Below are 22,529 nucleotides of genomic sequence, written 5' to 3' on the forward strand. Positions count from 1 at the left end.
AAATCTGTAACTCCATTGTCACTCCTGCTTATGTTAAGCTAAAGAATAATTAAGGTAAGAATACAGCAGTTAAGGCTCAAGATGGAGAACTGAGTGATCTTTTTGCAGCAGTTAAAAAGAAAGATAATCTTCAAATTTACCAGACATTTAACTTAAAGCAGAAATGCCTCCAACGGCAAGAGAACTACAAATACTTTGTTATTTTTCCTTTCACCTACCTATAGTGAATAGACTTAGTCATCCTTAGACTTAGTCCATCTCAAACTTGCACTGTCAAATTGCACCAAGCTCTTCACAATGCAGAACACTACCAAGAGATGAGGAAGAAAAAAACAGGTGATAGATGGGGCTACACTAATGAACAGCAATTTTTGTAAATATTTTGTGAATAATGTGCAATAGATCACATCAAAATATGTCAGCTCATATTCGAAATTCTGGTCATCCAGCCACTATCAAGTAAACTCTTCAGATAGCCTATAAGGGAGCAACATATGCAACACTGCTCCTCTTTCTCCGTCGGCAGATATAAGTGCATTTGGGGGGCAAAAAGAAAATCAGACCAAAGGTACCCCGAAAACAATATACAATGCATCACCTGAAGATTCAGCAGACATAAGCTATCTCACTGGAGTTAAAAATGTACTTTTAGATTTTATCTCCACAGAAGCACTGTAAATAACCTTACTAACCGTGTTATTCTGTCCTAGAATCCTATCACTCTTTTTCAATTCTTTGTAAGTGAAGTATAGCTAACAAGACAGAAAAAGAACAAGAAATCAGAACACTTTAGCTGAAGCAGAATAAACTGACTCAATGGAACCTGCAAAATGACATACCGCACCTTTTAACAGGTTTACTTGTTTCTATTCCTACTTTGCAATGTTGCATGATTTAACTACACCAAGTTTAAGTGTTTATAAAGCATCCCTGAGGCAATATGCAAGAGAAAACACAGTTAGATTAATTATTATGAGGTAATAAAACAGAAGAGAGAAGCCATTTACTTGGCAGATAAACAGTAAACCAGGCTTTGACTCATTAGCTGCGGTGGCAGCATTCAAAGGCTGAACAAAACCTGAAGACATGGTACTTGCATTCGCAGCCTCATAAACTTATTTAAATTAAGACCTCAATAAGAAAAAAGTGAAAGAACTCAGAGAAGTTCTCAAAAGCCAGGATATACTCAGGGTACTAAATGTCCATGAGTGGATGAAACAAGCTTTAAAAATAGCTAGATACTTTTCACTCTCATTAATGAAGTAAAAAATATTAGAAATACAATCAAATTTAGTCATTAATATACAAACTTTGATATTCCTGTAGTGTTGCTATGGCTGTTATGTAAGAATTTAAAAAGAGAGGATGGAAATAAATTAGGAATTTGGACAGAGAGCCTGAATTGCTACAATTTAAACTTCCAAGCTTCATTAAAATTTCTGCTATAAAGCATTTGATTTGTTTATTAAATAGAACTCAAAATATAGTGCTATCATCATCTCTTAATTTTTGGCCACTAAATCTGAAGTTAGGGGACCAAATACAAGCAATGGTGGAACATTACTATGGTGAAATAGGAAAAACAACTAAAGGCAGTGTGCAATTTAAGGTGTACTGTCCCTGCACTGGCCTTCACCTTTACTCGTTTTCAAAGGGAACTACAGAGCTGGACTCCATTATCCATTCACATGCACACACACACAAAAAAAAACCCAACAACCCCCCCCCCGCCTTATTAATTACAGCATATGGAAAAACAACGGATACTTCTAAACGATACAAGTTAAAACAATAAAATTCTAATCTTGTAGGGTTCACAAATCCATAGAAAAATTCCTGAAATTTTGAAACATAGTGGTACTCATAAATATGTAGTGGATACTAGTTCTCTAATGTGTTTTCTGGGGAGGAGGGGAGAGGTGCTGGCTTTTTTTGTGTGGAGGGGTGCATTGTTTTTTTTCCCAGAACTACTGATTGATAAAGACATCCATACTAGTCAATTAAAGTTCCTGTCACTTCTGCAATTCCTATGTAACAGATAAGATGCAACCTCAGTTTAATTCAGGAAGATTTTCAGAAAGAAAATATGAACACATACAGAAATACCCAGAAACGGAACAGCCAACTTCTTCCATGATTTCAAGCATACTGCCAAAATACTAAGTTTGCTGTATTGCAATGAACAGAAAAAAGGAGAAAAATTTTTGTAAGAATTATTTAAAATCCATACACATTATCGGTGTATTTCAATGAAAGAATTTTTAGGATTTTCTTTCCGTTTGGTATTCCAAATAGCATAGCACCCTCTGGTGCATCTACTAGAAAGAAAGAATAAGCAGCAGTTATTGTTATAAAAAAAGACCTGAACTAAAACAAAACCCAAACCTTTGAAACTATATTCCTTTACTCAAAATTGTAGGCAATGTTTATTAAAAATATTGTGAATATGAAAATATTGTAAATATTGTGAAATGAAATTAAATTGAATTATACATTCTTTAGTTCAAAAAGTACAGGTGGAACATTTAGTGGAACAAAATGTTCCATCAAATGTAACTATAGGTTACATCAAGCAGGACTAAAGCTACACACACAGTCATAAAACACTAAATTTCACACCCAAATAAACAACATCATTGATTTGACAGGTTAAATTACTAAAACACAGTTGACTATTAAAACATATCTAGTCACGGAGAAAAATAATTTCCTCCAAAAGTACATTTTGCTAATCACAGAAGTGGAGCTCACCACCTGCTTCAAGCAGCTCTTTTGTAAACCTCTGGAAGTCTCAACACAATACACAAGAAATGAAAGTGACACCTGTTTAAATCAGCCATCTGTCCTAACAAACTATATTTAGCCAAATTAGTATGTGTACTTCTCCTTAAATTTCCAAACTATGGGGATATGTTACATCTGTGAAAAAAAAGAAGTATTGTTATGATTGAGAATCAGCTTTACCACATATATATAAATAGTAAACTTGTGGCTTACAGAAAAACATTGTCTTAACCATTAAACTGTTCATTTTTAAAACCTCACTAATTTTTCAGCTCTTTTTCTCAGAAAAAAAAAAAGTTTCATTCGTAATTTAAAAACATATTGCTTTTGGAATTCTAATACATTTATTTGGCACAGACTTGGAAATGGAACTCCGGCTACAAGGACATTGCAGTACCACCAAAAGCTTAATTTTCATTCTGTCTGTATTAACAATGAATTCATAACGTTTCACATGAAAACATTTTTAAAGGACTTCAAGACTTATATATCTTATATTTTTAAAAGCCTATTCATTTTTTTAAGTATTCTACATGACAATACCTGCAGCTGGTAAGCTTTTGGAGACAGCAGGTAACAATACAACTAGCATGGAATATTTTAAGAGGGAAGAAGACCTTTTAGAATAGGACAAGGTAAGGCATGAAAACCAGCAACACTTGCTAGAACACCAAAATTTACTGAAATGATTAAAGACTGTATTTTAGATACTCACTTGCTATTTCAAACAGGAAGAGAGTAAAAGGGTACAGCCTTCTGTCTCAATGTTATGTTTAGTAAAGGAAAAGAAATGCCAACACTTATTTCTCTAGACAGTTTTGTGATTAACAAATTACTGTATCAGGCAGGAACAAGAAATGGGGTCGTGCTAAGAAAGCCAAACATAAATAAAGCACCCTTTAAACTCTTTAATGGCACTGCAGCTTTGATTCCCATTTCATTTGCCTACACTACATTACTGAACGGGTTTCTCCACAGTAGTACAATGTAGGTTAGCTCACTAACAACACAATGGAGCATATGATCCAGATAGGCTCATTAAGATACACTGGAACACATTTAGGTAATTACACAGTCCAAGTCTTGAAAACCAATAATAAAAAAATTACAAGCCACCACATTTTCAAACACTGGTTAGCATCACAAACACCAACTATTTTGATAGCTGTGGGCATCAGGGAATCAGATCTCATTTGTGATCACTACAGTATTTCAGAGAGAAGAGAGTCAATAGTTTTCTAAGTGAAATAGTCCCATGATATTAAATGCAGTCATTATTATGACTGCATTATTATTTTCCAAACTGCAGCCACTGCCTAAGGAAAATGTGGCTAAGACCTTTAGACAAGACTGTGTACTTTTAATTAGATTTTTAAGAAACATCTGTACATCTCCTGACAGAGTCAAAAGACTAAGTTTGTGTCATTGCCTATGCACCTCTTTGCTACCAGTGGTCTGCATACAAGCTCTCCAAAGACAGATTTCAACACCCAGGAAGGATTCCCTCCTGAGTGGTACTCTACCCCACTGTCTGAAGGGATGCTCAAGAAAGGCATAGTGAAAAACTGACATCCTGTCTTCTCAACAACAGTAGATGCCATGAATTATTTCACTACCAGCGAATCTTGTGAATTATCAAAAAAAAAAACCCTAACAGGAAATATATTTAAGGTGTAAATGTGTCATATTGCCAATACTGTACTAACTTCACATGAATTCTTAATGTCTTTAGAACTTATTTGACAGCAGACCTAGAAAATTTGTAAAATTGTAAAAACATGACAACATGGAGACCTTCAGCCATTACTAAAAATACTGAAGCATTTTCTAACTTCTTGTTGGCCCATGAAATACACATTAAAAAACAAAGAAAAAGAAGAAGAGGAAAAAGGAAAAATTCATTCAGTATTCCATAGCTCAAGAAATATTAATATCAAACAATGCACTAGCTACTTAGCATGTTTGTAATTGACAGCTACTTGGAAAAATTGCCCCTGTCACATTCATTGGTAGCACAGTGTAAGACAAATGAATACTTTGCTTATAAAGAGAAACCCTACATTCTACACTGGGTTCTAAAGATATAAAAAAAGGGAAAAAATGTTTATACAATTAAAAGGAAGAGCTTAGATTAAAAACAAGAAGTATTTCACTAAACAAAGCAATAACAAAATAAACAAGTCATTTTGAAATGTTCAAAAAGCTTCCCCAAATAACATATTATTCGGCAAGTCAAAGGGGAGAGTGCAACTGCATATGGAGATGTTAAAAGAAAATTTCATTGCCATAATAGATGCCAAAACCTCCCTTTATCTGAAAGAATTTTAAAAGTATATAAAGTATGATTTGACACCACTAACAGTACATATCTTTAAATCTTAATAAGTCATCACAAATAGGATGAAGCAAACAAGCTTTTTGGGAAAAAAAAAAAAGGCAAAACACCTTCATTAATAACACAATTAAAATGCTGCCGCCTCCCTTATTCCCAAATATACTATCAAAATACAGTGGGTATAATGAAGTCGCTTTGCTTTTTTAGTACTATTTCTTGGTTTCTCCCTTCTTTGCTGCTGAGAACACAAACTCTGTCAGTATCTTGAATTTCCATCACTGTAGAGTTTAGGTTAACTGAAATGGATTCTATCCACATGAAAATAACTCAGTCTGCATAAATTACATCTACACACGCACTGTTCCATATTACATTGGCTGTATGGAAGCATAATTAAAAAAATAATCTCCTGCAGAAGGAGTTCAGGAAAAAAAAACAAAAAACAAAAAAACAAAAAAACAACTCTTCACAATACAAGACAGCTTGTACTAAAATAAGAAGCAACATTAATTATGAATAAAAGAAAAAATTCAAAGTGACATAAAGCTCGGAAAAGTGATTGATGTGATCCATCCCAGACAGCATCATTAAAAGACAGAGCAAGTTCTCAAAATCTGCAACATTTAGCAGTTGCGTCAAATCCCAACGAGGCCCCCACAAGTGAAAGAGGAAAAAACACCTCCTGCTCTCGGTGTGCTACAGGATCGTCCCTGGCCGCATCTTTCCTCCTACCCTCACGCCTTTTATCGAGTTTAAAATAAATAACCTTAGAGCTTCGATCCCCTATTCCTCAATGCCCCCACCCTGGCAAACGAGAGACCGAGAAAGATGCATACCCACCGCATCCAAGTAATTGTCCGTGAGGTCCCAGTAGCGTGGCATCGTCCCCATCACCGCCAAGCCTCTCTTCCTCCTCACTTCGCACCGCGGCCAGCTCCCCTCCCCGCCCAATGGACACCCCCATCCCAACCGCACGTCTCCAGAAGCCGCTCCCCGCCCAACCGCAAAGTACACCCAGGGGTAGTGGGGCCGGAGAGGGCGGGGAGTGAGAGGGGAGAAGGAGGAGGAGGAGAAGGGATGGAGGGATGGATGGATGGATGGATGGATGGATGGATGGATGGATGGATGGATGGAGAGGGGGAGGCGGCGGGAGAAAGCGGGGGAGCAAGGAGGGCGATCCACGTCCCCCTCACCGCACCGCCGCCAACCGCGCAGCCCACGGGAGCAGCCCCGGCCCGGATGCTGCGAGGAGGGGGGGAGGCAGCGGCTGGGGGAGGGAGAGCGGAGGGAGGGCCGGCGTGCGCCCGACAAGAATATTCACCTGGGCTGAGGCGGGCTGTGGTGTTGTTCCCGCTGTCGTGGCTGCTGGAGGTGGCTGTTGTTGTTGTTGTTGTTGTTGTGGGTGACGATGAGGAAGGGGGTGAGGTGCAGCAGCAGGAGGAGGAGGAGGAGCAGGAGAGGAGCGGTTGTTGTTGATGGGTAACAGTCGCCAGGACTACGGTGACTATGGCGCTTGATTCACAAGGCAACGGTTGCTATAACTCACAAAAGGGAGAGCGAACGAGGGAGGAGGAGGCGGCGGCCCAGCCGGAGCAGCCCGGAAGAGGCGGAGCCGGCCCTCACCGGCGGCGCCGGGGCGGGCGGGGGCGGCTCCCGGGGCTGGTCCGGACACCGCCTCGGCTCTCAGGCGGCAGCCGGGCCGCCGGGCGGGCGGGCGGGCGGTGGCGGGGAGGGTGCAGAGCCGGCGGGGCTGTCCGCGGGGCGGTGGCTGGCGGCGCCAGGCCGGGCCGAGGGGCGGGGCTGCGCGGGTGACGCCTGGGCCGGTCCCGCCGCCGCCTGACGCCACTTCCGGCGGGTGGGGAGGAGGTGTCCGGCCGCGGCCTGCTGTCCGCTGCCCGCCGCGGGCTTCCAGCTGCGCCCGCCGGCGGGAGATGGGCCGCTGCCGAGGGGGATGAGCGGGAAGTCAGGCCCGGCGGCGACTGCTTTCCCCGTCCCACCGCCTCCAGTCACAGGCGCCCCACGCCTCTTTCCCTAGGAAAATGGCAGCGAGGAGCCGCTAGTGGTGGGGGAGCTTCTCGGCTGACGCCATTTTGAGGCGGTCGGGATGACGGAGGTGGCGGTCGGGCCCGCAGCCCTGTGGTTCCAGGTGTCCCTGCCCGTCCTGGGCTCATCCGGCGGGGAGGCGGAGGGCCGGGCTGTGGGCGACCCAGAGCCCTGGGGTGCCTGTTTGCCGCCCGGGCCTCGCCCTGTGGAAGCCGTGGGGCCGGGCAGGCCGTGAGTGTGGAGCTGACACAGCCGTAAAAACCGTCTGCTTTCCTCGTTAACAGTCTGCTCGTTCTAGGTGTGTACATGGGAGGCAGGTGACATAGAGGTGTAGATGGTTTTCTGGCTATGTACAGTTCATACCCATCTATTGGCTAGTACAGCATATCTGTGTAGTCCCACTGTATCCACATCTGCAGCTCTTTACTGAGCTTCAAAGTATCTTTATGGCTTCATATGCAGCTGCTGCTACCCATGTAGCCAGTAACGCTTGTTTGTCCTTCATGTAAATCACCGAATTCCCTCATAATTGTTTCCTGTGTATAGTTGTGTATCCTGACATGTTCTGTCACCAACACGATTCACCAGCCTTGCATCTTTATTACATCTAGCACTCCTGACAACCTGATATTTACCTCACATACACTGCAACTCCTTTACTGCTGTCTGTGATAAAACTTGAGTAATGTTCATGTCATCGATACTGTTATAAGTGCAGATACTGAGTTGCTTAGTTGATACCATTCTGTCTGCTCTGTCAATTTATGTGCATATTTATTTTCTAGGAAAGACAAACAGGGTGAGCTGCGGCAAATGTTGCAAGGATAAAAGCCCAGGACTGTTGATATGCATTTTCAAAGGTCTGTCTGTGTGGAAAGAACAAATAAAACCTAATTCAGGCCTTGGCAAAACGTAAAATGTATGCATATAAGTACGCCTGTACTACTTTCTTTTGGCCAGTGTATCTGGAGAATAAATTGATCCATACCAGCATTTCAGTATCTATATACATGGCCACTTACTGTGTCAGAAACAGGATAGCAGTTACTTCTGTTACAGGAAAATTAGTGATTTTGATGTTTTGATGCTTCCATCTGTGAAATTTGTAGAGGTACTCACTTGGATCTCTCAGGGCCTGGAAACCAAAGAACTGTTTCACATAAATTGGAATAGATTTCTACAATTTTTTCTCTCAGAATTTATCAACTTGATCTTTATCAAAGAACATGGCTCTGTTTTTGAAGAGATTATCTTTTTTTTTTTTTTTTTTTAACTTGCCAGCAGTTACTCAGTGCAATATAATAAAAAACATCCAATCACTCCATAAAACTTCTGGATAGTATAAAACAAAATGCCAGATTGAAATATGAAAGTGCTATTGATTAAAAGTGGTGGTATTGGTAAAAGCCTTGTGTTTTAGATGCTAGAATGTACAGTATATCTCAATTTTATGCCTTATGCGGACAAGGAATAATTAAAATATAAAACTTTTTAACAGTGGATTAAAACAGTTGGACAGAAGTTCCTCATGTACTTTGAAAAGTATCACTTTATTGAAAGAATGAAAAAGAATGGGTTTCACATACAGGGATTTATACTGTGTTTTCTTATGTGAGAATGACAACAGAAGAAAGACAATTCCTATGAACTACACTTTACTGTTTCTACATATGAAATGCTTTCAGGTTTTGATCCTCAACAGAACTCTATTGCAATCCCTCTCCAAAATACATACTCTTCCAAAATACATAATCTTCCAGAGTTGGAATATTTCTTGTCATAATTGGCTTGCGTAGTAATCTCATGCAACATAGCCCTTTTTTTTTTTTTTTTTTTGGTTATGTCCACTTTATAGATTGTATGCATTGATGATACAGACTGTCATTTAGAAACACAGAATGAAATAATGTTTTTTACTGGAACAAATGTCTCCTGCTTTCAGTCCCCCTACCATGGGCAGGGACACCTCCCACCAGACCAGATGCATACAGCCTGCCCTTCAACACTCCCAGAGATGGGGCATCCACAGCTTCTCTGGACAACATGTTCCAGTGCCTCACCACCCACAGTAAAGAATTTCTTTCTAGTATCTAATCTAAAACTACTCTCTTCCCTCTCAACCTATCACTATATGCCCCTGCAAAATGTCACTCCTCAGCTTTCCTGTAGGCCCCCTTCAGGTCCTGGAAGGCTACAGGAAGGTCTTACTGAGCCCTGTCCAGGCTAAACAACAACATCTCTGTCTGTCTTCATAGAACAGGTGCTCCAACCCTTTGATCATCTTCATGGTCCTCCTCTGGACTCGTTCCAGCAGGTCCATGTCCTTCTTGTGCTGGGGACTTCGGAGATGGACACAGCTTTCCAGATGGGGTCTCACAAGTGAGGAGAAGAGGGACAATCACCTTCTGTGGCCTGCTGGCCACACTTTTTATGTGGTCCAGGATATCATTGGCTTTTTGGGCTGCAAGTACACATGGCCAGCTCATGTTGAGCCTCCATCAGTGAACAGGCCCAGGTCCTTTTCCTCCAGGTTGTTACCAATCCATTCCCCCGACAGCCTGTAGTCCTGCTTGGAATTGCCCCAACGCAGGTGCCTGATGTTGCACTTCGGCTTCTTGAACTTCATGAGGTTGGCATGGGCCCATCTGTCAAGCCTGTTTTGAGACTTTAAGATTTCTGCCCTGTGCTCAAAGGCCATGGCAAAAACGTCTGTGCATTGGATGATCTGTTCTAATTAAATAAGTACATTTCAGAAAGTGACAAAGGATAAAGTAATTGTCACTTTCTTTACTCCGGTATCCAGTGTAGTTATTGCAAATCCTTGCTTCCACTAGGCTGTGACTGGACCTTGTAACTGTTGTGCAGTCCAAGTAAGCATTGCTCTTTATAGAAAAAAAATTAATACAGCTGAAGTAGTAAATGGATGTTCTTCCAGAGTTCAGCACACAGTATTCTTTTTGAGAACTGTAGTAGCTACTACAAATGTGGGTAATTATAGAGATGAGTTTAAAAAAACCTAATAAAGAGCTTCTCTAATACAACTATTCACCCTCAAGAACATATGCCTAGTAGATCTTAGTTTATAGTCAGTATATGATTATAAACAAAATAGTCCACTTGTTTACGTAGATGTGGCTGCTTTGTTGAAGTCATATGGGGATACTTAATCACTAGGCTGAGCTAGAGTAGACCAGCTTAGGGTCTTTTGATAGATTTGTCATTTGTAAACAACAGCCTATGTTTATGGTAGAACACTGTGTGTATTAAGTCAGTTAGCAGAACACAATGTTATGAAAAAACAAAGTTGCAGTTGGAGTTGTGGTATATAATAAAGGGCATTGTGGCCTGCTTTTGGTATAAACAGGTATAGTTTTGTGTTGCACTTTTTCCATCCATTGCAGTGAGCCTAGGGAAAAGGCTCACTAGGGAAAAGGGAAATAAACACTTTTTATGTTATTTTAATTTCTTTCCTAATTTGTACAATCAAACTCAAAATCTGTTACATAGTAAAGCTTAAAATCTGTTGCTATTTTTGTGTGTATTGTTTCTTTTTGATAGCATCACAAATGACAAGCATGGAAAAAGACTCAGAAATCATTGCCCCTTCTGGGCAGGCAGTCGCCTTTCACTCGGCTGAGGCTCTATGAGTTACCTCTGTTCATTTTCACTGTCCTATGATACCTCTCCTGAAAGCTGCTCACACTCGGTGCCACCAGCATGACACCTTTGTGTCCAAGCCACAGGCTTGTAGGCTGCTTTGCAGATGCTTGGGTTACAACACCCTGCCTGATGTGGGGGCAGCTTTGGGCACATTGGTCTTTGTGGGCTGGCTCTGAGCAGCACCCCAGCAAGTCAAGCTCCCCACATCCACATGGGGATGGGGGATGGATGTGGGGAGACAGTCAAGATGCTGGCTGTTGTGGTGGTGGCTGCAGGGCTGTGAAATGGAGGCAGAAAGGTCTGCTCCAGCAACAGGGGTCAAGCAAGCTGGGCTGTGACTGCGGAAAATGGTGGTACCAGGAGGTTGATGGGGGACTGAGGCTGCTGGAATGCAACAGATGTGGTGCTCGTTTAAATCAGGAGGAGGCAGGAAGAGCAGAAGTAATATTTCCAAGAGCTTGATAATCAAGGCAAGTGCAGGTGCTGCCAGCAGCCTGCTCCATAGCTGTAGCTCATCACCCTACAGGTGAAGCAAGCTCCAGTGCGGTGACTAAAGTGGGTGTAAGTTCCTCCCCTGCTGAGAGCACTGCATGAGCTTCCGCAGCAAGAGACCTTGGCAGCGCAGGACCAACCATGTGGATACCCGTGGGCCAGGGCAAGTAGGGGCATCCTGGTAGTGCAGAGCCCCCTCACCAGGATGCTGGTTGTGGGAATGCTCAGGAGAGTGGGGTGGCAGCACAGCAGGGAAGCCAGCACAGAGAAGGCACTGTGGCACTCTGTCTCCTGCTTAGCAACTAGGAAAGGCAAAAGCCAAAACTCAAACAGTTAATGTCCAAGAAAATTTAGAAGGCATAAGCAGAATGAAATTTCAGTCTCATCCCTCTTCAGGCTAAATCCTTCTATTCCTCCCTGGTGTCATCTGAGTTTGCTAAAAGCACATGATGGACAACCAATCCCTACTTTATTTGCTTCTGATTTTTTCCAAATACAGATTTCAGATCCTGTTCCTCCTTCCTCAGGACATATTGAAAGGAGCACAGCATTCCTGTAGCCATGCTCTGTTACCATTAAGTCTCACTGAGGTTCCAACCACAGAACTGCAGAAGCACTGAAGCCAGATGGAACCTCTGGGGAGCCGCTCAGTCCCATCCCTGCCCAGAACAGGTAAACCACAGCAGGTTGCTCAGGGCTCTGTCCAGCCAAGTTTGAGTATTTCCAGGGATGGAGACTTCACAGCTTTTCTGAGCAACCTTTTCCAGCATTCAAGCACCCTCAAAGTTTAAAAAAAAAAAAAAAAAAAAAAAAAAAAAAAAAAAAAAAGGAATTTTGAGTATTTCGATTTGTGCCGTCTGCTATCATTGGGGACCACTAAGAGGAGTCTGGGTCTGTCTTCTTTAGTCCACACTTCAGGTATTTATACACAGTGATAAGATCTCCTTGAGCCTCCTCTGCTCCGTGCTAAAGACTCCCAGCTCTGTCAGCCTTTCCTTGTATGAGGAATACTTCTGTCTCTTAATCTTTGTGGCATTTTGCTGGACTCACTGAAGTATATCCATCCCTTTCTTGCATTGGAGAGCCCAGCACTGCACACAGGACTCCAGGTCTCTCACCAGGGCTGAGCAGAGGATGACATCCCCCACCTTGCTGGGAACACTTTTCATAATCCAGCCTAGGAGGCTGCTGGCCCTTGTTGCAAGGGCACATTGCTGGCTCATGGTCTACTCATCCTCCAGGACTTCCAGGCCTTTTTTTTTTGTCAAAGCTGCTTTCCAGCTGGCCAGACCTTTGCTTGTGCTAGTGTAGCAAGTTATTTCTCACCAAGTGCAGGACATAGTGTTTTGTTTTCTTGAGTATCATGATATACCTGTTGGCCCATTTCTCTATCCTGTCCAGGTCCTCAAGAACAGCAGCATTCTTCTGTTTTATATCATCTTCAAATTTATTACCATTTCACTCGTGTCCCACCATTAAAAAAAATGTTAAACTGTACTGAACTCAGTCTTAATTCCTGCAGCATACCAGTAGGAACCACCGCACACCAGCTGGATTTTGTGCCAAAACCCCTTGGGTCTGGCAGTTCAGCCGGTTTTCAGTCCATCTCTGGTTTTGTAGTCCGTGCGTCAGCAGTTCATCTGAGGATGTTAGATGGCACGGTCAAAACCATTGCTGAAGGTGAGATGGACAACAACCACAAAAATCATCCATGAAGCCAGTCATTTCATTACAGAATGCTGTCAGATTGGTAACACACGATTTACCCTTCAGAAATTTCTATGTTGACTATTTCCAGACATCATCTTTTCCTCAAAATGTCTGGAAATAGTGTCCTGGATTACTTGCTCCCAGTCACCTACTCTGGAATTGAAGTGAGGATGATCAGTTTTCTGGACCCTCCTTCAGGACCTTCTTGAAGATAGGGATTACATTTGCTTTTTCCCAGTCTTCAGAAACTTCAGAAACCTCTCCCTTCAAACCTTTCATACATTTTCCTTGAGAGTGGCTTGAGAGTATTCCCTACCCCAGTCTTTCCCACTGGTCTTGGTGACATGGGATTTCTTTACTTCTAAGGACTGAGGTGAAGAATCACAGAGTCACAGAATCAGCCAGGTTGGAAAGGACCTCTGAGATCATCAAGTCCAACCCTTAATCCACTACCACTGTGGTTACCAGATCATGGCACTGAGTGCCACACCCAGCCTCTTCTTAAAAACCTCCAGGGACAGAGAATCCACCACCTTCCTGGGCAGTCCATTCCAATGCCTGATCACCCTCTCTGTAAAGAATTTTTTCCTAATATCCATCCTAAACCTGCTCTGGCAGAGCTTAAGTCCCTGCCCTTTTGTCTTACTGGTAGCTACTTGGGAGAAGAAACCAACGCCCCCCGGCTACACCCTCCTTTCAGGGAGTTGTAGAGAGTGATGAGGTCTCCCCTGAGCCTCCTCTTCTCCAGACTGAGAAGGTATTGACTACTTTGGCCTTTCCTGTGTCCCTTACTTATAGATCCAACCCATTCAGCAATGGGCCCACATTTTCCCTAGTCTTGCTTTTCCTGTTGATGTACTTGCAGAAAGCTTTCTTTTTCTACCCACCTGCCCCATCATAGTCAACTTTTCTACCCCATAATAAGCTGTAACTAACATGACACTCTGCTCACTGATCCTTACCTGTCAGCTCTCAGCCACCACATCATCTATCCAAAGGCAGAGATTCATATGTCACCACTGAGCTCTCACATAAAAGATGATGTGCCCTCCTCACCTTCCTACAGCCCATCACAGCACTCCAGTTGTGTGAGCTGTCCTGGCATTCTCTCTGATCACCAGGTTTTGTTTCAGGCTGTATATTTGTTCCATGTTGGTGCTTTTTAGCATTAAGTACGTGGCACTCTCATGATGACTGAGGTATTTTCTTAATGTTTGTGAACAACTGAAATCCTGTTACACTACACTGACTGGACTGTATTTCACAAGATATTGAATGTAATATATGTGATAATAGTGCAATCTTACTTTCCATCACTTCTAAGAAAAACAAGGGTGTAATTTCTGAATCTAGACATCCCTTCTACAGAATTTCATGTAAGGTTTTAGATGAACGAATTTTAAATGACCATGATTAAGTGAATGTATCACAAATTAGAAGTTATTTCAAGTAACTGTAGCATGTTTTATTTTTGGCAAGATGTAGGGGGAACAGTAAGATCTAGATTATGCAAGCTGCTCACTGCCAATTTCAGTGCCTGTTCAAATACAACGTTATCATCCAAAGGAGAACAAACACAGTTTTTTGAAGACAGCAGAACAGAAGAATCAGGAAGTGTAAAAATTTTTCCAGGATCACACACTGAGCCAACAGAAGATCAAGAAATTTAGATCCTCCTATTCTGCACCTTGGTAATAATATTTAGCTTTACTTGTAACTGGATAATTATTATACAAATTTATAAGGCACTTCTTAAAAGCAGAAATTCCACGTCATCTATGAACTTCATTATATCAAGAATCAGGCACTGTTATTATCTGTATGCCCACTCACAGATAAAACCTGCAAGTTGTATTTAGTGGCTGTAGAGAGACAAGAAGCAATATTAGCATGCAGTCCAAAAGCCCTCAACTTTTAGCAGCTTAAACACTTGTAGTCTCAGTGTGGACAGAAGGGAAGGAATTTGGGTCAGATTTTGGTTAGCACTTCACCAGAAAATAAAAAGGGAGTCATGGTAGATGGAAAGACATTTTTTGTTAGATCCACACAGGAACATGAATGTTGCAAAAGTGAGTACGCAGCACTTGCCTGAAGCAGAAGTTAGGGCCTTGGCTAGCTTACTGGGTAGTGCCCTTGTAGCTCACAGGAAGACACAGTGCCCACAGGAGGGACTTTGTTATCCCTCCTGAAGGCTGAAGCCCATGTGACTCTTCAGTGTTGTGCACCTAAGCCTTTCATCCTTGTAAGGGGACAACACAGACCAGCAGAGCCATGAGAAACTTGCCCGAACATTACTCAGTGGGTATTTGAGAGCAAAATCCTGGGAAGGGGAGAAAAAGAAGCATGAAATACAATTTTCTGTAAATCAGAATGAAGACACCTGTAGGAGGAGGGAGAGAGCACGGTCAAAAGCAGAGCCTAAAAGCACAGAAAAATAAATTAATTGTCTCAGCAGCAGGTCTAATGCTTTTCAGTGGTGAGGATGTTGGCAGGCAATTTTGTAGCAGGTGTAACTTCAAGGATAGTAAAAGAAGAAAATAAAATATCAAAATTTCTTATATGTAACTAATTTTTTTTTTCTGTTATACCTTGTTACCCTTTGCTTCCTATATGGTACTCTTGCTGTGCATTACCCTTAGCTGCAGGATGCTGACCTTGTGTGTTGCCGTTGGTATAAACAGCAAAGACATTATGGTGATTATAAATGATGGAGTGTGTGGGTGTCCCTCTATTCCCAGCCACATCTTTTGTATGTAGAGATTTCGGCACAATAGATGAGCTACTGAGGCAGCTCTAAGTTTAAAACTAAAGTTTGAGTCTGGCATTTCTGTAATTCTAAGCATAACTTCACAAATTTATTATTCTTTCAACCTGTTTTTTGTAGGGAATGTCAGAAGAACAAGCTTTAAAGATAATTCTGTTGTCATCTGCAGTCTATATACTTCTCTGTTTGCAAACCCAAGGAGCCTAGAGAATCCTTTTAGAAAAATTTGGTTTACATGTTTATGTATTTTCTCAGTAATAAGGGAAATTAACAATGGGATACTAGAATGTAACTACTGTAAAAGATATACATACATTCTATTATGTAATTTCTTATAAGGTATTTTTCAATACCAGAGCTTCTTTTTACAGAAGTTCTCACATGATTATGCTTGTTTTCTAATTACATTGCATATTTTCCCTTCCCGCACTCTTTTGTTTTGTTTTGTTTTGTTTTGGATGTAGGGAGTGATTAATTCCTCGCAGATCTCAAGATTATTCCTCTTCAGCCAGTTTAATCTGAAAATATTTTTTTCCACATTTTCCATTTTTTATTTTAATATATGATGCAAAATCAGTTATTGGATTCTTTCCTCTACGTACTGTTTTCTTGTGTGGGTTCAAAAAGATTTAATCAAAACGTAAAAAGTATTTTCTCTGGTGCTGGCCCTTTTGATTAAATCTCTAGGCTTTCTTCTTAGAAAATCTATGAAGATATTAGTTTACTTAGCACCATAGTTAATTTTGAAGTATGATCTTTTCACAGTACACCATATGAAATTCCAGCTTATTTGAAGTATAATAACGGAAGTATAACCCTATCTGAAAAGCGACGACACAATATGGTACCTTTGTCATTAGTCAAGGACTCTGCATACAGACAAGACAGAGATGCTAGCATGAACCCTTGACATCTCATAAGCAGTATAAAAGATGGAAATGAAAGAGAGGGAAAAACTGACCTTCATTTGTGCATGTAAGCACTGTAAATTCCCCATCCTTTTACTGAGAGGAGAGCCTAGCAATTGTTGCCCCAAAAGAGAAAAGGATTAAAGGCAGAGCCCAAGGCTTTGCAGCGTTTGCTTCGTTTTATGCTTCAAGAGGAAGCAAGTGGCTTGGGGCCAGCTCCAAGTGCATTTAGCCATTGCAGAAGGTAGCATGCCAGGCATTGATTGACTTCCTCCAGTGCCCCTTTGCTTTCTGTCCTTACTGGCATGTGTTTATGTCTTCTTAGGAAACATTTTGACAGTGGGATCTGAAATATGAATGACCACATTGATAGGAAGGCAAAGGCTGAGTAGCATTTAAGATCCACCAGAAATAACTAAAAGCGAAAGAGGAAAGTACCTGTGTGCTACTGCAGAGCTGAGCAACTGCGTTGTGGATGCTGCTGCCATTGCAGACTGCTACAAGACGGAAGGAAACATTCTCTGAGCTCCCTCCCTTGCCCCAGTAGGTAAGCCTGGCAGTATCTAAGACTAAAAAATATGCACTGAAATTTTCATTGCATAGTGCTGCAAGTAGCATGAATATTCTTTTTCTGTAGGGTGTGTTCATGTGAGCAAATTGCTACAGGCAGTGACTGCAACCTGGCACACAACTCCTTTTCTAATCAGTAGTTGTTGGAAAAGTAAAGGGAGAACTGGGAAGCCAGCTCAGCACTTTCAGGAAGCCTTGCCAAGGGACTGACTGATATTGTCTGAAATTCATTCTGAGATCTGAGAGTGGATTTTCAAAGGTGAGAAAATTGGAGTTCTTAGGGCAGTCCAAAGAAAACTAAGCATAAAACTTCCATGCCTTCTGCGCCAAACTCCCCTAGCACATGAAACTTCAACAATGGAAAATTGTCTGAAAGAACAGGTGGTTTCTTCCAGTCATGCCTCTGTGGTTTCTAAAACACTGAAAACCCTTGGTTTTCCTTCTGTAAACTCGTATTGTAACTACTCCGTGCGGGTTAAGAAGGAAATAATGCAACTAATTTTCTAGAATTTTAAAATATCTATGTGTATACTTACATGAATGTAACTAGCATGTTACCAGCTTGTCTTGGGTTAGAGCGGCAGTGGTCTTTTGTTAGGGAATGGGGGGGGCAAAGGGGTGTCTCCCACAGCCCTGGCAGACCCTGTGCCTGGGGAGTGACTGCTTTCAAAGCAGGCTGTGACTGTGCCCAGCTGGGACTCGTGTCAGAGGGGGTTGTGAAGGACTCTGCCATGAGAGCAACCCTGTGTTAGAACAGGGAAAGGCTGTGATGAGTCCTCCCCCTGAGGAGCAAGGAGCGGCAGAAACACCGTGTGGGGAACTGACCCTGAACCCCCCCTGCCCCTCCCCTGTGCCCTGAGGGGGAGGAGGCAGGGAAGAGATCCGGGACCGGGAAGAAGGGAAAGGGGGGGGAGGGGAGTATTTCTCTTCGTAGGTTAAATTAGTCTTTTCTTCCTTCCCAAGTCGACTCTGTCTGGTTTTTGCTGATTGCCATAACTGAGAAATGCAAACCTTCCTGTCCTTGACTCGACTAAGGAGCCTTTAGGAGGATTTTCTCCCTGTCCCACAGTGGGTGTGGGGGGTGAGCAAGAGGAGGCCTGGCTGGTACCACCTGGGCCTAAACTTTGACGCAGATTTAGTGTGTAAAGGAAAACCTTCATGAACTGAGCCTGACTTGAAGCTCAACAGGCTACTTCTGAGCCCAGCCTTCACTCCTAACTAGTTTAAATACCATTAGCTCCCAATAAATGAATATGAATATCTGGAATCCCTGAAACAAAACCTAGCACCATGATTTTTGTTGTTACTGCAGTGTCATGGTTTAATGCTGGGACAGCAATCAACCAAATGACAGATGCTGTCTATTAAGCCCCCTCCCCTCCCTGATAAGGAAAGGAGAGAATAAGGGACAGAGACTTACGGGTTGGAAACTAAACTACACAGGTTTAATGAAACAGGATAAAAAGGAACAATTATTAAATATATATAAATATACAGGAAAATTGTTACTATGTTTCTCCTCCACTCCCCCCAGTACAGCTCACGTCCCCAGTGAAGCTGCAGGGCAGCCCTGGGAAAGTCCAGGCTGGACTCCTGGAGTCAGCAGCAGTCGGGAGCTGGAGGCAGGAACACACAGATTCAGGCTGGCACAGATCAGGACCACAGGCAGAGAGATGGACAGAATCCTCCCAGGATGCTGAAGCAAACAGGGACCGGCGAAGAAGGGCATAGGCAAAGGGCAAAGAGGAAGGCTGAAGGAAGGGCCCTGACCCTCATGATCCCTCAAATTTCTACCGAGTATGACATATATGGGATGGAAAATACTCTGGTCAATTTTGGTTATTTGTCTCGTCAACTCCTCCCTAAAGGAGGGTTGCAGGTGTGAATCCTTTACTCCCTTTCCCTTTCTGGAGTGGAAGATGTTCCTCAGAACCAAGCAGTGGTCTTGGCTCAGCGTATCATTCTCCAGCCATACCATAAACACTGAGTGTTATCAGTCCTAGAAGCAGACTGAGCAACCTGCTATTGATTTTAGCAAGTGCAGCTACTTACAAGAGACTCAGCTGAAAGCAAAATTACAAGACAAAAAATTAGCTCTATCCTGGCCCAAACCAGGCATTAGTACCAACCACAGCTCTTTCATAGCACTTAAGAGCCCCTTTGGCTCAAAGACCTAAAAAAGCCAAATTGTGACCAAAAGATGAGAGAAGAGGTAGACAAAGCAAAATCAGGTAACAGTAGGAATACTGTCATTTCATTAACCTTCTGGTACAAAAATCTGATTACACGTTTGGTTCCCTTAAATTAAGCATGTTTATTTTTCTCTCTCTGTGACAATAGAATAGATGGTGATATGAAATGACTGAAGGACTCAGGAAGGGTGGAGAAAAGTAGAATAGATCTTATTTTACCAGCAAAACTCATTGTGTCAGAGTTAGGTAAACAGTGAGGTTTTTCACAGGTATTTCCAATTTTTTTATAGCAATAAACTCTGGTGGAAGCCTTGGAGAACAGGGGGGAGGGGCAGGTGAAGCTGTAATTTGCAGCCTTCATGGTCTGGCACTGACACCACAGACGGGATTGAATAGCTTTCAAAGGGCATCAAAAAAACACCTTAAAGTGGCTCCTGCTGTTTCCGGTGGGGGCTCTGAAACAGGAGGCTTCAACCCCCAATGTTCTTATCTAGTCCCTGCAGCCTAAATGATCTTTTCCAATTACTTATGTTTTACAGTGGCCACAGATGTGAAATTAAAAATGAAATGATTAGGGGATACATGATTTAATTTTCTTCACAGTATTAAAATGAACATTGGTTCTGTATTTGAGAGTAAAGGACACAATTTTGTATTGAAATGGGGAGTGGCAGACTAGTTGAATTAAGCACTAGCTGTCACGAGGGAGCCTGACCTCTGCAGTCTAAGAGCTACTGGGCATCACAGCCTGGTGAGCTCACATGGCAGAAGAGCTCAATGACTGACAAAACTGCCATTAATCCTGCACAAACTCAGACATACATATTTTAAAGAGCATGAACAGTTCTGCTAAAACCAGTGGAATGACTGTTGTGGCTAAAGTAAAAAGTAAAATATAATAAAATAAGACCACAGCTGCAAAATTAAACATGCAAATCTTTCCAATTCTATGATTATGTAATTTTTAAAAATTAAAATTAGACAAAGGTTTAGTCAGGCCAGATATAAAATCATTTATTTTTCTTCTACATTTACAGAATCATAGAATGGTTTGTGTTGGAAAGGAACTTAAATACCATCTCATTCCAGCCCTCTGCTATGGGCAGGGACACCTCCCACAAGAGCAGGTTGCTCAAAGACCCATATAGCCTGGCCTTCAACTCTTTCAGGGATGGGGCATCCACAGGTCCTCTAGGCAGCCTGTTCCAGTGTCTCACCACCCACACAGTAAAGAATTTCTTCCTAGTATCTAATCTAAATAGGCACTCTTCCAGTTTTAAACCACTCCCCCTTATCTTATCACTATCTGCCCTAGTAAAAAGTCCCTCTTCGGCTTTCCTGTAGGCTCCCTTCAGGTATGGAAAGGCTGCTAGAAGGTTTCCCTAGAGTCTTCTTCAGCCTGAACAGTCCCAGCTCTCTCAGCCTGTCTTCACAGGAGAGGTGCTCCAACCCTCTGATCATCTTTGTAGCCCTCCTCTGAACCCACTCAGATAGGTCCATGTCTTTCCAATGCTCTGCCCCAGACCTGGACATGGTACTCCAGGTGGTGTCTCATGAGAGCAGAGTAGAGGGAATCTTGAACCGTAGATCACACTTCCTCTATTGCAGCCCAGGATGCAACTGGCTTTCTGAGCTGTCCACACATGTGGCTAGCCAATGTCCAGCTTTTTATCCACCAACACCCCAATTGCTTTTTCCTCAGGGCAGCTGTCAATGAACTTTTCACCCCAGCTTGTATCTATGTTTGGGATTGCCCCAGTCCATCTGTAGGACCTTACACTGGTTCTGGTTCACACAGGCTCACCTCTCAAGTCTGTCAATGGCATCCCATTAATCAGAAGTATCAAGAACATCACTCAGCTTGGTGTCACTGGCAAACTTCCTAAGGGTATACTCAATTCCACCATCCATGTCAGCAATAAATTACAAGAATGATAAATACTGGTCCAGATATGGACCCTTGAGAAATGCTACTTGTAACTGGCCTCCACCAAGATATCGAGCCACTGACCACAACTCTCTGAGCACAAACATTCAGCAATGGCTGTTGGGCCTGGTAGCACCTTCACCTTCTCTTGGGATTGCTGATTTATTTCCAACAGAGCAAAATCCATCCCTCTCTTGTAAAAACACTAGGTCAGATTTTATTTTATTCTCAGTCATGAAATATGCCTAGTATAACTGCTTTCATTGCTGGGCATCTGTAATTGATTCTAGAATTATCCTTGAAGTATTGACAGTAATTTTCATTTTACTCAATGTGTAGTATCATATTTATCAACAGTGTTCATGCTGGTAAAGCTGTTGTTCCTACATGCAGCCATCACCAAACAAGGCTACATAGGGGTAGGTATTACCTGTTGCAGTAACCCACTCTGGACACAGGCATGTCTAATGACTAAGAGATAGTGCATAGTGTAAAGTACAAAAAAAATCACAGGACTGATATTTAAAATCCAACCAAAGTAATGTCTAACAGGTTTGCATGTAAAACATTATATCACTTCTGAGTTTTGTAACAAAGGACCTGAATGTCAAGTGATAGTCTTCATGTAAATTTAATATACTGAAACAGGTATAATTTCTTAAGTATAGCCTACAGAACAAGTAATAGTTAAACCTGCCTCTACTAGAAATCAGTCTGTTTAGGTAAAATCTGTTCTGTCATTTCTGTTTATCATACATTATTCTCACCTCTTTTAATATCTATAATGAGAATATTGAAAACTTTTACACTTTTCTAGTGGTTAAGTTACCAAAGATGCTGTGCAGTAAATAAAGAAGACATCTTAGAACATACTCCTAGATAACAGGATTTTAAGGAATGTCCTTAGCATTTCAGAGGATGTATAAATATATAGCAAACTGTGGTCTAAAACTCTTCTTGAGAAATTTACCAGTTTTTTTTTCATTAGTGCAACTTATTCCTTAACTGAACAAAGGGGTTAAATGAAATCTGCTTAGGCCTTCATGAAAATTACTGTATCACACATAGTGGGTGAAATCATTCAAATCCTTTACAGTATTTTTTTTCAATACTTTACTAAACATTTCTCCTGTCTGTCATATCT

At 42.0% G+C, this 22,529-nt stretch overlaps 1 protein-coding gene and 2 long non-coding RNA genes across 7 annotated transcripts in view; 2 read left to right on the forward strand and 1 right to left on the reverse strand.

The window, feature by feature from the left end:
- The window catches only part of RFX3 (regulatory factor X3), a 108,964-nt gene extending 102,247 nt beyond the window's left edge, over positions 1-6,717 (reverse strand). Inside the window, exon 1 of one of the 5 annotated variants that reach the window (XM_071731369.1) lies at positions 6,441-6,717. Coding sequence is in view for 3 of the 5 variants with exons in the window: in XM_071731364.1 (XP_071587465.1) it covers positions 5,960-6,083 (124 nt within the window). In the remaining 2 variants the exon portion in view is untranslated. Of the gene's footprint in view, positions 1-5,955 lie in introns of all 5 variants that reach the window. The other 4 variants (XM_071731364.1, XM_071731365.1, XM_071731367.1 and 1 more) reach the window with 4 other exon arrangements.
- LOC139790087 (uncharacterized) overlaps positions 1-22,529 on the forward strand; it is a 226,186-nt gene that overhangs the window by 28,178 nt on the left and 175,479 nt on the right. The window lies entirely within an intron of this gene.
- On the forward strand, positions 6,930-8,155 carry LOC139790088 (uncharacterized). The gene is made up of 2 exons (XR_011723378.1): positions 6,930-7,855; positions 7,961-8,155. It is a non-coding gene; the product is annotated as an uncharacterized lncRNA (long non-coding RNA).

This window comes from Heliangelus exortis, chromosome Z, assembly GCF_036169615.1.
Source record: "Heliangelus exortis chromosome Z, bHelExo1.hap1, whole genome shotgun sequence".
NCBI lineage: Eukaryota > Metazoa > Chordata > Aves > Apodiformes > Trochilidae > Heliangelus > Heliangelus exortis.